The sequence below is a fragment of the Falco cherrug genome, chromosome 5, assembly GCF_023634085.1.
Source record: "Falco cherrug isolate bFalChe1 chromosome 5, bFalChe1.pri, whole genome shotgun sequence".
Classification (NCBI taxonomy): Eukaryota; Metazoa; Chordata; class Aves; order Falconiformes; family Falconidae; genus Falco; species Falco cherrug.
The window spans coordinates 16,133,113-16,148,867 of record NC_073701.1 but is presented as its reverse complement, the minus strand read 5'-3'; the positions used below and the strand labels follow the sequence as shown (position 1 = coordinate 16,148,867).

At 40.7% G+C, this 15,755-nt stretch overlaps 1 protein-coding gene across 4 annotated transcripts in view; it reads right to left on the bottom strand.

Annotated features, from left to right (window-relative positions):
• Positions 1-7,070: 7,070 nt before the first annotated feature.
• SCUBE1 (signal peptide, CUB domain and EGF like domain containing 1) overlaps positions 7,071-15,755 on the bottom strand; it is a 218,104-nt gene continuing 209,419 nt past the window's right edge. For all 4 annotated transcript variants that reach the window (XM_055712142.1, XM_055712143.1, XM_055712144.1 and 1 more), the window contains 2 exons: positions 15,057-15,136; positions 7,071-13,894 (listed from right to left, as the gene is read on the bottom strand). In XM_055712142.1, the coding sequence (XP_055568117.1) occupies positions 13,742-13,894; positions 15,057-15,136 (233 nt within the window). In that variant the 3' untranslated portion in view covers positions 7,071-13,741. The remainder of the gene's footprint in view (positions 13,895-15,056; positions 15,137-15,755) is intronic.

Sequence of the window (15,755 nt, the reverse complement as noted above, 5' to 3'; positions counted from 1 at the left end):
TTTTTTTAATAACTTTTGGGAAGTGAATTTTTACAGGCCTGTTGTGGTTTAACCTCAGCTGGTAACTAGGCCCCACACAGCTGCTGGCTCCCCAGTAGGATGGGGGAGAGAACTGGAAAAGTGAGAAAACTCGTGGGCTGAGATAAAGACAGTTTAATAGGTAAAGCAGAAGCCGTGCACGAAAGCAAGGCAAAGCAAGGAATTCATCCACCACTTCCCACCAGCAGGCAGGTGTTCAGCCATCTCCAGGAAAGCCGGGCTCCGTCATGGGTAATGGTGACTTGGGAAGACAAACGCCATCACTGCAAATGTCCCCCCCTTCCTTCTTCCCCCAACTTTATACGCTGAGCATGACATCATATGGAATATGGAATGTCCCTTTGGGTCAGTTGGGGTCAGCTGTCCTGGCCGTGTCCCCTCCCAACCCCTTGGGCACCCCCAGCCTCCTGACTGGTGGGGTGAGGTGAGAGGCAGAAAAGGCCTTGGCTCTGTGTTTTAGCAGGAACTAAAACACCTCTGCATTATCAACATGGTTTTCATTACAAATCCAAAACATAGCCCCATACCAGCTACTATGAAGTAAATCAACTCTCTCCCAGCCAAAACCAGCACAAGGCCTCTCTTAAATATCTGTCAGTGTAAGAGGAAGGTGGCTTCCTAGTATTTTTCTTGTGTTGTTTAGAAGACATAAGAAAATCCATTCCTTCTTACGTTTTGTAGGGAATAACCTAAACCAGTTTAACCTGAGGCTTCGTAAACATTACTGGTAGCTTTGGTCTCGGCTTGGGTATAGCTATAAAGCTACCAGAGCGAAGCCAGGCATCCGGCACTGGCGGCTGCTTGGGGCGCAGCCAGGGCTTTGCTGTGCCTGCTGTTGTGCCTAGCCGAGAGCTGCTGCTGGGAATGCTGCGTTGCTCCCTCTGTGGATTGTCTGTTCCAGGGGCTTTCAAAACTGCTTTTCCTGCCAGCCTACCCTCAGTTCGAACCAGGACCTGACTTCAGTGCTGCTCCTGCTGGCAGCACGGCACTAGGCTAGGAGAAGTATCCTACAAAAGGTATGTTCTATAATAGGAATTTAGGGTCAGTAGCTGGTCAAGAGAGCCTCAGATTCATGCAGTGCAGTCAGTGGAGAATGAACATGACTGCCATGTTGAAGAAATATTGCTTTGCTCACTGCCCTGTCTTGTGTTGCTGGACTGGTGTCCTATGTAACTACCCAGAGCAGCAATCCTTCCCCACATAATCACAGAGTTATCGGAAGGAGGGTCTGCATATTAAAGAGCTGCAATAGCTTGGCCAGGCAAAGAGAGAGTAGAAAGAAATTAAAAACGATGCCTACGTGCTGTAATTATACATCACCATTCCGCAGATGAGGATCTAGCACAATCCTCAGGTTGGATATCTGAATAGTAAACGCAGGCAAATCTTCCTCTTTGCCTGAGACTGTCTGCCTCACCACATGCTGCGTTCCTGTACTGCCCCAGCATAAAGGCTTTACTAGGGTGTTGCCAAGGAGACCTACCTGGTTAAACAGCAGAAGATCAAAAACTAGTTGTATTTCTAGTGTTCCTTGACTGGGATCCCACCATGCTACTCAGAGTTTGAGGATGTTTTTGCTAATATTGTGGTTTGGAAAAAGAGGATGGCTGTGGTTGTGATCTTGCACTAGTATTATAAAATGCAGAGACTGGATCACTTGTGCCACCCTTCCCTTATTTCTGTCTCCTTGCCGTAGACTTAATACATGACGGCATGTTATATATGGACACAACCTGATACATTTCTACACAGCCTGTATCAAGTATAGCAATTTACATGACTTGTTTTTTAGCATAGATTTTGTTCACAAAATGTTGTCTCAAGCTGGGAGTGTTTATGACTGCTAATTTGAACTGGTTGGTTGTTTGCTTCTTTTTTGCCGGGTGTCTTTATAAAAATGAGAAAGTTCCCAGAAAATATATAATAATAATTCTGTAGTTCAGTCAAACTTTTTAATTGCCTAAAAAAAAGTGAATCTTTTTTTCCCTAGACAGGACAAGTAAGAAAAGTGGGATGTATTTTCATTTCTTTGTTCAGTAGAGCCACAGTGATCATGCCCTGTCCAGAGGCAAGGGGAACATTATCCTGCTCCAACATGAGATTTACATAATTCCTGTTCTCACCAAGTGCGGGCAGGTTCTTTCTCACTGCTTGTTTGCACTTTCACTTCACTTTGGGTAGGAGTTCTGGCCGCTGGCCAGCTGTCTGTGGTTCCAGGCTGTTTGGGTGAATTTGAGGGGCGGGCTACGCTGCTGCTGATAAACTCTGAGTAGTAATAAAACACAGTCAGAACCACTGGGGTTAAGAGTAGGTAAGATGCTGAGACACTGAAGTAACTGTAAGTAGGCTATTCCCTGGCTTTGTCCAACAGTTACCTAATGCGGTCTTACTCAACTGCTGTTCTTGGCAGCCTACCCCACTTTTTTGCTGGTTTTCCACAACAGGAGTAATTCCTTGAGCAGGGAGCGGAGTCCAGCACTCACCACTCTCCTGTCACTGCTTCAGCTGCCAGCTGCACATGAGGCTTTTGGGAGCCATCATTCCAGAGAGATACCACTGTCAGCCTCTCATTATGAAAGCAGGTATTTGTGGATAATCTTTGTAAAGAAAAAGTTACCGCAGTATATTATTCTGATGGTTTTCTTAGGAAGAGTGACTAGTTCACAGTGCCTAACAATGCAGTCCTTACTCAGGCAAAGTGCTTGTAAAATTTACTGGGTTACTTTACGTAGGTATTTGCAGAGAATGCAAAAAATTCTTAGCAAGCCTGATCTTACTAGCATTACCCCAGTCTGAAATAAGAGGATTTAGCTTTCAGGCACTATTTGTAGGGGGCCAACCCATGTAGCCGTTTTGCTTCTCTGTCACAGCAGTCTCAGTAACTTACCCACCACTAACCTCATTTAGTTCCTGCCCTGTAGCAGGAATTTATCATGAGGTAGCATGTGTGAAGCAGCATTTGCCCCCGACAAATACAGCTAGAGTTTTACAAAGTTTTGTGAGTCTGGCAGTTTCTGGCTTTATTCCAAATGTTTATGGCTATCTGATCCCGATAGACCTGATGTGCATTCCCCACTACATTTTCCTGTTGTTTCACATTAGAACCTTCTGCTTTGGCAGCATGTCCTGGAGACCTTCTCCTGAAGAAAGGTAAGGAAGTGAGGGGCAGAAGAGACCCTTAACAGTAAAAAGGAGATGAGGGGACATATGTCTGGTACATTTTACAATAAATGCTCTAATACGTTATCAAAGAAACCATTTGTTTTCAAATAAATGACTTTTTCAACAGTAAAACTAGAACTTCTAAGCACGGAAAGCTGAGATGGGGGCTTTAGATGAGATGAACATAATTTTCTGTACTTTATCATAGCTGTAGCTGTGAGCCTAAAATATCATAGATGCTGTTACAAGAATGCAAAATGTATTCTGCATGAAAATATCAGTGATTGTGTGTAGCTTTTGCTTACCTGCTTTTGTGGAGAGGTATATTTTTGGGCAGGTACTGCATCCCCCAAACTACGAGAATCCCCAAAACAGCACTGACTGTGTTTTGCACTCACCTGTCAAGGAACTTGTGCAGAGGCAATGACATCAACCAGCTGTGAGGCTTTGAGCCTGATGAGCCCTGATGAGCCATGTAAGACTCAGATAGCTGTGGGGTCATCAGCTCAGAGCTTTGAACTGCAGTGATGTCCTGGCATGTGGCTGCATACAAATGTTGCACGTACAGCTGTAGAACAGATTTCTTCATAAGCCGTGGCTAGAAGCTGAACCACTGACAGAAGGAGGAGAGAAAAATAAAGCACTGAATTTAGTTAAATCTGCAACACCCGTCAACTGGAGTTCATCAAGGCCCTTGTATGAAGCCATACACTGGCTACCCTGTGACAGTGGGGCTGCACTATCCTGCTATGTGGCTGGATGGGCACCTGAGTGAGGAGGGAAACCCATGTTTTGACCTTGGGACGGGTGCTCATGTGAACATGGAGTTTAGAAAATGCCCTGGAGAAAAAAAGCCATGGAAGGCAGCTTGCAAGTGGGTGAATGATATTAGCAGGCTGGACTCAGTCTTTGGCCTAAAAGTCTGACAAGAGATCAGTGTCTTAAGGATAATAAGCCAAACACATTGTCTGGCACAAACAATACTTTTACTCATGGCATCCCCCAAGAAATATATTTACTGCATTTATATTATGCACTGACATAACACACTCACTGACAAGTGCAGGTGTTCTAATTTCAGACAGTCTCTCACTGCTCATGCTGTACTGGGGTGAGGGAGGCTGCACTCATACCGGGGGTACAATATGAAAAAACAGCTTGCCATACAGCTCCAAGGATCTTCACCTCATGTCACGTCCGTGTAGGCAACCCAACATGCTTCCCTTAGCCCCAAGGCACCCTACTGCACCTCCACAACTGGTGCCACAGTTTTTCACAAGCTGCTTGGGTGCCTTCAGAAAGGCAGATCCCTGTTCTCACCTTTCCTGTGCCTTCAGGCATACATAGCATGTCATCTAATATATTACTTTTATAAAAATATGACCATTACTTAGGAGTACTGTTGTACACACAATACAAGTGAATTGGAGGTGATGTTATTCTGCACGTTAAGAAGAGCTGTTGGAGCACAGCATATCTCACACTGTGCATCAGGAGGCACATAGTAGAGGTGACAACTGGTATGTGTGTCATGATCATGCTGGAGTGGCTCGGGTTGCTGACAGGCCAGGTGCCCAGCATCCATCTCCTTGAGCAGTGATGGGGCTCTATAGAGCTAGGCAGTGATGGATCTCCTCAAATGATCATAAAAAAATCTGTGGCTGGTAGTAATGCTGACTCCTAAATACATACCATATTGGATAAAATGCAGAGATGGGCACTTACATATTTCTCTTGATTTATGTTTTAAAATTAGAAACATTTTGTAGCAAAACTAGTCTGTGGCTATCTAGAGGAAGCATCTGTGTTTATGTTACCTGCTGAGACACATGATAGAAGGAAATTTGTTGGGGCACAAGGCAGCAACAGCAGCAGCCAGAGGCATACAGGGGCAGAAGAAATTAGACTGCAGCTGTGCTAACTTCTTGAGCTACAGGAGTTCAAGAAAGCGCACCTGGGGTAGGGTAATGCCTCCTCAAAATGCTCTGGGAATGATGTCTGGTTTGCAACTTACATAAAAATTCAGAGAAATGTTGCCAGCAGCTCACAGATGACTACCCATTTAGACATTATTTTTTAAAGGCAAAAATAGCCATTTTTTATGACTGTACAAGACAGATCCCTTCTGTGACACCAGGAGTCAGCCAGTGTTGATGGTTGAACAAAGGGAAGAATAAATCTACGCCCAATCTGCCTTCACTTACCTGCTGGGTCAGACTGGCATGCTGTTCATCAGGCCATTATGTCTTGTGAGCTTGTTGGGAAGCCATGGAAAATCTAAAATGAGAACGGACCCCTCTGCGATTCTCACCAAGCACTCCCTATTTCAGTAAACTCGAATCTTGTACTCAAACGCACATTGTCATGCCTGCTGAACTTTCAGTGGCTTTTGCCCTTGTACACAGATACTTCATTACCAGTAATTAATTGCTTTGAATGACCTTTAGGAACTTTTGAGTTCAGCTTTTCTGTCTTTGATAGGAGCTGACTTATCCTGGTACTCCTTTAAAGCTCTGAAACTATAAAAGACAACTGAGCAACATCTCACATGGCACGTCTGTAGTCGGAGAAAAGTGACGCTGTACCTTCTTGGAGTGTAATGAGGATAACTGCCTGTATTACCAAAGTGGATTGCTACCAGCTGAAAAAGGCAGTAATTGATTTTTTGCAGCCAGTCAGAATTTAGCCGTCTCTCTCTTTATGCCTGACAAACCTGTCAGTGACACCAATAGTCATCAGTCATACTGATAGTATTTGCCCTGTTTATAACACATATAAAATCACAGAGCGTACTGTCATTTGACAAATGCTTTCTATTAACAAGATAAACTGCTGACATGAGAGTATCTGCAGAAAACCACGCACTGTGCTGGTACATGAGGTCTCCTGCCTGTTCTGCAGTAGGTGGCCACTATGGTGTTAACAATGCTCCACAGGCTGAGCTCATCTCCTAACAAGCACTGCTGAGTGGCAAACCCGTTACCAGGTGTTAACAGCTGAATTAATAACATCTGTGCCTTTTGTCTGGTCTAGCGTGCTGTGTGCCCTTAGTGACAGCTTGTACTTCTTGCACTGCAAAGGAGGATTTAAATCAGATCTAACTGGCCTATTGAGGTCACTACGGATAGGCTATTTTCTGTCAGTCTGTCATCATTCATTTTCATCATTACCAGCATCAGGAGTTTCACTTGGGCTGGTGATAATACAGATTCTACTTGCTTTACAATCTTGGACTGCAAAAGCGTCTGTCATAAAATTCAGCAGCAAGGAGGGCCTTTCTACAGTGTATTTATACAGTATATAGAGGCCTAGAGGGGGAAAGGATGCTTTTGGTCTTTCTTTAAATCATCGTTTTGGGTGCAAGTGGAGTTTCCTGTCAACCTATTCCTCAGCAGGACAAGCAGCAGGTGAGTTTGGAAGTCACTGGTCTTGGCAGCTTGCAGTGGGAATAACCCATCAGGCCACCAGTGGAAGAGAGCTTCCTTCCTCTTTCTTCGAGGCTGCTACTCAATAGAGGGGTGTTTGAAAGGGCACCTGCATGAGCCATACATAGTAATATCAGAGTAATTTTTAGAACTGGTTAAAGGTTCTGGAGGGATGTTGGTGATGTGGCACCTTCCTGTGGCCAGGATTTCTTCTTGCTCTGAAAAGCTCTCCTTGAAGTCTGCTTGGAAGGAACTTAACTCAGTGTCTTAGCACTCACAAACTCCAGTTTTTCAATGAGAAAGTTATTTATTGCCTGAAGATGAAGATTAGACCAAAATACATAAATGCTATCAAACCCCAGAGGTTCTCTTCTGATTCCTGTCTACATTACACTGGTGTGTGGAGCTTTTTCCATGTACAAAAATAAATGGCAGGCAGGGGTATCCATTCCATTTTACGTTTATTATGAAAGTGATTTTAACAAAAGTTTTATTACATGCTTCATTTTGAGCTTTGACACAGGAATCAAAGCTATTAATATACAGAGGCAAAAGAAATGTATTTCCTTATAAGGTACATTTACAACAACATTTTCTACTACAAATCTGACAGTACTGTTAAAATATTGGTAAAGCTTAGACCACTGTATTTTATTTTCTAAGTATCAAATTTTGTACAGTTATTCACTATCTTTGCTCTAAACTATCATGGTACATTTCATATGGAAATAGCTGTTTGTACATAATTTACAACGGTAATAAAGCTTAGAAGTCCCAGCAGCATCTACAAGGGTTCAAAATGTCACTCTTGCCCAGTGGTTTATATGGAGAAAATTGGTACAGAAACCAGTATTACACTCCAGGTATTTCCCCCTGAAATCAAGTCTACCAGAAATTCCTGCTTAACAGATGATGGACATGATCATAGTGAACTTCATTCAGGTGAAACTACCACTGACCTCAGTAGCAGTTTTGCCTAAAAAAGGCTCTATGATCCCATCCAATATAAGGTTTTATCACTTCCACTGCCACCTCGGAGCACAGAGATCCCATACCTTTCCTTGTCTTTATACTATATTTGGGCTTAATGTTTTGAATTCCCATTTATGTCTGTGTTTTGTGCTGTTTCTTATCCTAACAACTGAAGAAGAACTAGCGCTAACTTTAAAATACATACTCTTTATACGATATGAAAATGGTAAGCACTTCAGAATGACACTTGGTAGTCAATTCTGTGAAAATTCGCAGGTTAAATTGCCCCAGAAAACTACTCCTATAGAAGTAACAGGAACAGTAATCTGGAAGGATGAATCAGACTACCGACTACATCCACCACAGTCTCCTGAAGTACATTTTTAATCAGTGTGTTGAATATCTGCTGCTGTCAATGCAAATTAATGGCCTTTCTAAGGTATAAAACATAGAAAATGATATTTACAAAATAATTTTAATTAAAAAAGTAACAAAACCTAAAAAAGATATTTTCCACAATCATTAAAATAAAGTTTAATTAAGCAAAGCCACTTTTTCTAGATATTGAGGAATTCAGCTAAAATTGAATTGCAATTGTTTGTATATCTTTAAACTTGTTATCTCCGCTTTCTGAATACAGATGGTTTAAATTATTACATCTAAAGGTACTTCTGTACATTTTACTCTTGTATATTACATATTAATTTTATAGGTTAAAAGCTTAGTGATGAAACAGAATAAATAAATGAAATAACAAACTGGAATTGTATATATTCAGATACTTGGATAACAGTTTTTTGACATTACGAGTTTATTTCCCAGTCTTTCTATTCAAACGAAAAATGTTACATAAAACATGAGACTTCTCTCTGAATCCAAGTCTCACATTGAGGAATAAGTTCATATTACCTTACAGAAATTTCCCTTCGTCCATAAATTCTTACGGGAGACAAAAGTCTTCCCCGCCCCCCCCCCCCCCCCAAGTGCTTACAATAGTGTCTCGTCCTAGAAAACTATTTCTTTGAAGTCAAAGCATGAGAATCTATAGAACTTCTCCAGTTTTTACTATTTCTGTTGATCAGTGGTTTTAAACTATGAAAAAAATGCAACTACTTGAACTCGTGACACAGGTACAAGTAAATTTGCCTGTGTTGCTCATTCCCATCATTACAACAGGGAAAGTCCAGACCCCTGAGGTGGCTGAGAAATTTGCCACTGGATTCAGTTGTTGAAGATTTCACTCCAGCTTCTTTTTTATGAGCACTCAAAGGTATTAGAGTCCAGACACGGGAACTGTCACAGAGCAGTTAGGTTTTGCTGGCAATGACCAGTCAGCAGATCCTGTATAAGACTCATACCACTACTTGGGCGCCTGAAGTTCATAACTTGTTATCTGCAAGATTAAAACTGGGTTGTTCATAGATAAGACTGACCTGAGAAACTTGAATCTGTTGGGCACACTTACAAAGGGGCAATGGGTGTGGTGTGACTTTCCTCATTGAATGTTTAATGTGTGTAAGCATGTTCCTTGTCCGTGTGGCATCAGCCTGGCGCTCTCCTTACAGAGAGAAGACTACAGGTGAGCTGTGTTCTTTCAAAACTGGCTGACAAGTCAGAATGTGGACTCTCTGAAAACTCTACAACTAAGCCTGTATTTATTTAAGCTAGTCTAAAAGTAAACTCAAACTAAACTAAACCTAGCTTACTATGTAAGCTAGTTTTAAGTAAGCTTGCTTACTTTTAAGTAAGCTTACCCTAGTATGAAGCTCATGTGTAGAAAAGATCAGCCTAAATCTTTAGTGATTGTAACCCACTGTGGTTTAACTTTATTCTATGAGGAAGGTACAATGAGGAAATAAACTTCTTTTCAGAAGTTGGTCTTTAGGTAAAAATCTAATGTATGTTGGAGGAAGGAAGGCAGGGCAAGAAAATGGGCTGAAAGACTTCAGCGGCTTTAAATCCAGTTGTGGTGAGCTAAATCCTCAGGCAGAATAAATCTTGCTATTGCAGGCAAGACGCAGGTGGCAATCTGTCAAACAGTGAATCTGGATGCTTCCTGTACTCTCAAGAGGCAACTTGCCCACAGAAATCACTAACAAGCACTTTCACGGCAGGACCTAGGGCTTGGTTAGCAACTCCTGATGGCTGCAGTCTCCTGGACTGCAGCAGGTATGCAGGTGGTGATTTGGTGGCACATGAGAATGTTTAGGGATGATTCACCACCACCTCGCTAAAAATAAGTGCAGTATTTAAAGCAGGAGGAGAGACTTAAAATGGTAAGTGCTACAGGTGCAGCTTTTAAGCATACAGGCATTTCCAAATTGAAAACAAAAAGCTCAGTCTGTGACGTGGAATTGGGCAATCACAATGGACACTTCTTCATCCTTCCTGTAGTAACACACAAACACATTGTTGCACCTATCCTGCATACAATGTGTAGTTCTGTAAGAACAGATACAGGGCTGTATTTACTGAATATGTTTAAATGCAGTATTTCATGTTTAGGGTAAAAGCCAAAATTTTATATTCTGCAATGTATTGATTAATTTCATGAAGCTGGTTATCTTAAAGGCTGCCATATTTCTCCTTGTATAGTTTTTGATTCCCAAATGTGTCTAGGTCTTCTCCATAGAAAACAACATTCCTTCTTGGTGTACTGTTACTGTAGTAGCAATATGCTGTCTGGCTTCTGACAATGCAGACATCCTACACCTACATTAACAAATGAAGAGCTGAGCTCCCCTTCTGTTTGGTGACCGCCAGTTTCTGTAATATAAATCTGGTATTAAAGTCAAAGAATTTTAAACTTTCAGAGCTGATGTAAAAATTCAGTGCTGTTGTACAAATCAGATGAAATCAGTTCAGACAGTCCTACGTACCCCCTGTGATTACTTATTTCATTAGAAATTTGCTCACCCAAGGGTATTTCTGTGCAGAGCCACAAACATTCAAACCTGTTTTTCTAAATGTATCACATATGAAACCCCTATATACGCAGAAGCATTTCACTGTATACTTTTGAAGGCCAAATTACTTACTTTCTTTCACTGCTTTCAGCAACACAAAGTCTGCATTTGCTACAGAAGTCCCCAGTTCCCTGCCCTGACTGTGGAGTCCATGGCCTGACCTGGCTCCAGGGAATATGAGCAAACACACACTCTCAGGTTGTGTCAGGATGAACTAGACAAAACCCTGTTTTTGTCTAATGTGGTTGTAAGTCAGGGTGAGTGGTACCAAAGCTAACCGCAGCTAGTCCCCCCCATGTTCACACCTCTACCAAGGTCCACTAACAGTGGCCGTAACTGGGACATGTCCCTCTTGCAGTCGCTATCTGGCACTGGATTCCCTGTCTAGCTAAGAACTTGGAAAATGTTACAGTGCTTCCAGTGCTTTCAGGACTTGTAAGGCTATCGCTTTTAGCCCTGTTCCAGAGAGGAAATTTGTCCTGCTAGGCACCAGTATCATATGGTGGTATTACGTCCAAACCTGTGGGTTGTGAAGCAAAAAATTTTAGCAAGGATTTTACTAAACTGACTAAACAATGTAAGGTTCCAAAGTTCTCACTAGAAGTTTGAAGTAGTAAAGATGACTGTAAATCCTTCAGCAAACAAGGAAGTTATTTTTCTCCATATCTTTCATATCCTTTCCTTCATATTTTTTAGTTGAATGGCTGCAATCCTGACCCATTCTAATAATTCTGAATAACCTATCAGACGTTGAAATACTGTTTGGCTGAAGTAGTTTTTTAGCTATGCACTTACACATAATCAAGTACCTAAATAGAGTTTTGCTTTTTTAAGATTTACTTTTTTTTCTACAAATAACTCCTGTTAAAGAAAAAAATACATGTAACCTTTTTTTTTTTCATTCCAGGCATGACTGAATGTAGTACTGATGAGATCTTCTCCTTCAAATATCCACCTTTAGTAGCCCATGATGACTATTTAAAAATTTTTTCAACATCCTCACAAAAAGTTAGGTTTAACAGCCTTTAACAAAGAACTTTTACGGAGATGTTACATTTTGAAATGAGGGTTTATATATAAATATATATATATTAAAGAGAAAGCTTGTAAAAAACCTAAGATCCACAAGTGAAAAGAATGAGATGTTAGACCCTAAGCTGAAACTGTTCAGGCATAGAAAGAAAAAAAAATATACTCTTCAAAAGAAAAGGAAACAAGACAAGCAAAATTACAAGATGGCCAAGTAGAAAAACTCAGCAGAATACTTAAGGTGTCTCTTGGAAATCGAATATTCATCCACTTGTAGCCAACAGAAACCAACTTTGTAAATTTAAACAGTAGTTGCTCACAGAGAAAAAAAAAATGTAAGAAGTTAACCATAACCACCTTTAATGTACGTCTTTGACAGCATCCAAGGGTATGTTAAACTACAGGGTAGATATGCAAAAAAAAATACGCAGTGAAGCAAAACTATGTTAGTCTTTCTGAAAGGATGCTGGTGTGATGGTTAATTTCTCCATGTAATAAACTTGTAGGATCAAAAGGGAAAATTATATACAAGAGGAAGGGACTTAAAAGTAAAGAGGCTGAAATACTAATTAAAAAAGCGCTACTCTCTCATTGAAATTAGCTCCTTTGCCAGGAAACAGCAGGAAACAAAGGATTTATCATCACCTTAACCCACCAGTACCTGTCACTCTGTGAAGAAAGCCTGAGCATGATGCTAATGCTCTCCTGCAGACCATACAGTCCCCGGGGCTGATGGGCACTGCGGTTACAAATTTGTGATGAAAGGGAGCACCAGGTCTCTGCAGACAGCAGGGCCTGCCCTCCAACTCATCTGCCAAACTGTGTCCCATTCACCCCCTCATCCCTAGTAGAGTCTGGGCCTGTGATACAGGTATGTTCTCAGCCTTTTAGAAGCAGCAGGTCCAACGGAAGTTATTCCTTGGTAAGCTCCTCTCACATGTGCCATCCTCAGGGGTAACTGTTAGTCTGCATGTGGGGGGTGCTCACAAAAGAGGCAATAGCTGACCCTTTACTGGACAGCAGCTGCTTCTTAACAGACACTGTTTTTTCCTGGAACAATGTATGCTGAAAGAGATTGTCCTAGAGTAAACCATCATCCAGTACTATAAAACTCCAAAAGGCTTTAGTTTGGTGTTAATGGAAGTGACAAGCACTTGGAGAAGTCATTTAATCATCTAAGCAAAGTTACGAATACATATGAGTAAACAGGGTGTGTGGGAATAAAGATTTAAGCATGAATAATATTTACAGTAACTACAGATAACATTACTAATGTACCCACAAATAGAAGTATATATTTATATATTTATATATTGTACTTAATTAGATGCTCTATTAACAGAAAGAAATACTACTAGTGTTGTTGGTGTTCATTTCTCACCTACCCCATCGTAAATGCCTTCAAAGGGACCAACTGGTATATGGAAATCCAGAGCTAAACCTGTTTCAATGAAGTAACTGACAGTGGCAAACCTCTGAAGAAGTTTAGAAGAGGACAGATAAAAACATCAGGACATGAGGGCATGGGACTTCATCTCATGTAATTAATAAAACAAAATTATACATCTGTTTCTTTTTTTGTTTCCTTTGTTCTTTTTTTCCCCTTTTGTTTTCTACTTGTACAGAGGTTCCACTAAGCCACAAATGAGAAATAACAAAATTTAGATTGTTTTGTTTTCTTCTAACAATTCAAATATAAACTTCAAGTGCAATTCAAAATCCAAATATTATTTATACTACATACTTCTTTCTACAACAGAACTTATTTGCAGGTAGTTTAATCAGATTTGAATAGATTCCTTCTTTGCTTTGATGAAAGTTACTATTGATGAAAAATAAAAAGCTAGAAAGAATATTTTCTACATAATGTAATTTCAAATGGAAAGTGAAGATGTACTAGTGCAGACACAAATTTGGATCTTCGACTAGATGCACTCAGGTCAAGGATGCACAATTTTTTTTTGTAGTAAAAATCCCACTCAGAACATTGGCTGTTAACAATTATAAAACATTATAGGTATTCTTCAATATACAATTGAAAACAAAAGACTGCAAAAAAGAGCCTTCAAATTAGCAAATGTTTCTACTATGGAGGAAAGACAGTATTTGTCAGGAATGCAAAGTAACCAGAAATTGAATACCACTAGACTATTTGTATGGTCGTAGAAATCTGGAAACTTTTGATCGCAGTAGCTTTATAAATGATCTTGGAAACATCTCTTTTGATTCTTGTGCTGTGTACTTGAAATAGTTTTGTGGGTGTGCCAATACATCAAAGAGAGCTTTAATCAGTTTCTTGTCCTATGGGAGACAACATATGTATTAGATAAAAATAGGGTTTGGATTTGGCCTGCACAGCTTTCAACATTAATGAACAACAATCAGGTTTTTTTTGCAAAACTTGATTCTGGGTAAAGCAGTAAAGGAAGTACTCCTTGTTGCTGTGGAGTTACATACTGATGAATCTTTCTACTGTGCCGGATGTTTTATTACAATTAGCGTTCCTGGGAGGACCTGAACTGAGAGGGAGGTAGCTGGTTAAACTGCAAACCGGCTGCAAAGTTAGGCAAACTGCAAAAGTTTGCAAAGTTTGCAAAGTTTGCAAACTGCCCTTCCAGCCTGTCCACACTGTTGTCCAGGGCTTTCCCTTCAAAAGCAAGAGAAGAGGCTGCTCTTCAGTGATGCTGAGCTTTTTAAGGACCTTCCGCTGTACCGTCCTAAGTCTTGATTCAGAGCCTCAGCTGAGCCTGTGCCTGATCGTATACACTGCAGCTGAGACCTGAGCAACCTCAAAGCTCTAGCAAGAGAATACTGGCAGTGCTGGGGCAGGGATGGCCAGGGGAGCTGGCTGTCAATCAGCTCCTCTCCTTCCAAGCTGTACATTTACATGGCTCAGTTTTGCCTTCTGAACAGGCTTTTTAAAGTTTTAATTAATTAGTTGTTACAGGTGGCAGCCCAGCAGCCTTGCTCCACAATTCTCTCCAATGTGTTGCTTGTGTCTTTGGAAAACCATTTCATGGACAGCTCGCAATGCTACATTATCATTATGTCTTGTTGAGGCATGACAGTGATTTAGGTAAACACATTTTTTAATGCACAGGAAATTCTAACTTAATGACTCACTTAAACACATGCCAGACTGAGGCTGAAGAAGGCTTAGCAGTAAGAACAATAAGTTCTTCATTCTTGGTTGACGAATTTTTCCAACATACAATCATGTTAGCAAACATTTCATTTAGTTCCTGCTTCAGCAAAGGATGCATCCACGTGCTCAGCCCAGCTGAGCCACTGATTTTGTGCTGCTCCCAATACCAACATAAACCTCAGAAGACAGAGAATTTAATTGGGGGTCACACCTGAGGTTTAAATATTATGGCCCTATCAGGGTAATAAGAACTATCTTGGGAAAATATTTAGTAAAAGAAATTCTTAGTTAGCCTTCGATAAAGCAGATTTTTCTTACCTTCAGAATTTCTTGATGATTTTCTGATGCATATAATCGTCCATCTCGAACAATGTCTTCTATGAGTTGTTGGTAATCCTCTGAAAAGTGAAGAACAGTTAAGTGACTGTTTGTGCCACCCTTTGGGAGCATAATAACCAGGCCTTATCTAGACCTCCTCTTTAAGAAAGCTGAGAAATTTCGTATCCAGTTAATTATTTGGTGTCCCTCAAGCTGCTGTAATCTAATCTAGTCACATGAAAATTCTGTACTGCTTTAGAACAGTAATTTTGAAATATCTGTATAAATACTAACCTAGCCCCAGAAAATCACACCCTCCAGCTAATAATGCTTTTATTATCTGTGTTCTAGAGAATAAGAAACAGGACCAGGGATATGAAATAACTGTCAAAAGTTATATGTGAAGTCAGCAGCACAGCCAGGAACAGGTGGTCATTTTCTGTCCTGAGAACAACTGCCATTTTGATTCCAGAATGACCTGCTTAATACAGATTTTCTCATCGCTCACAAAATTGCACTGCTTGTTGGAAAAGAGGTGAACTAACAGCTGCCAAAAGCATCACAGAGGTCTTTGTTTTGTTAAAACAGAAATCATCCCAAAGTTCAAAACACACTTAAATGCATAACTTATTTGACAAGCCAGACTGTTTTAAAATGTGCATTTATGCAAGTGGCTCCTGAAAGGAAATTTCTTTTTGC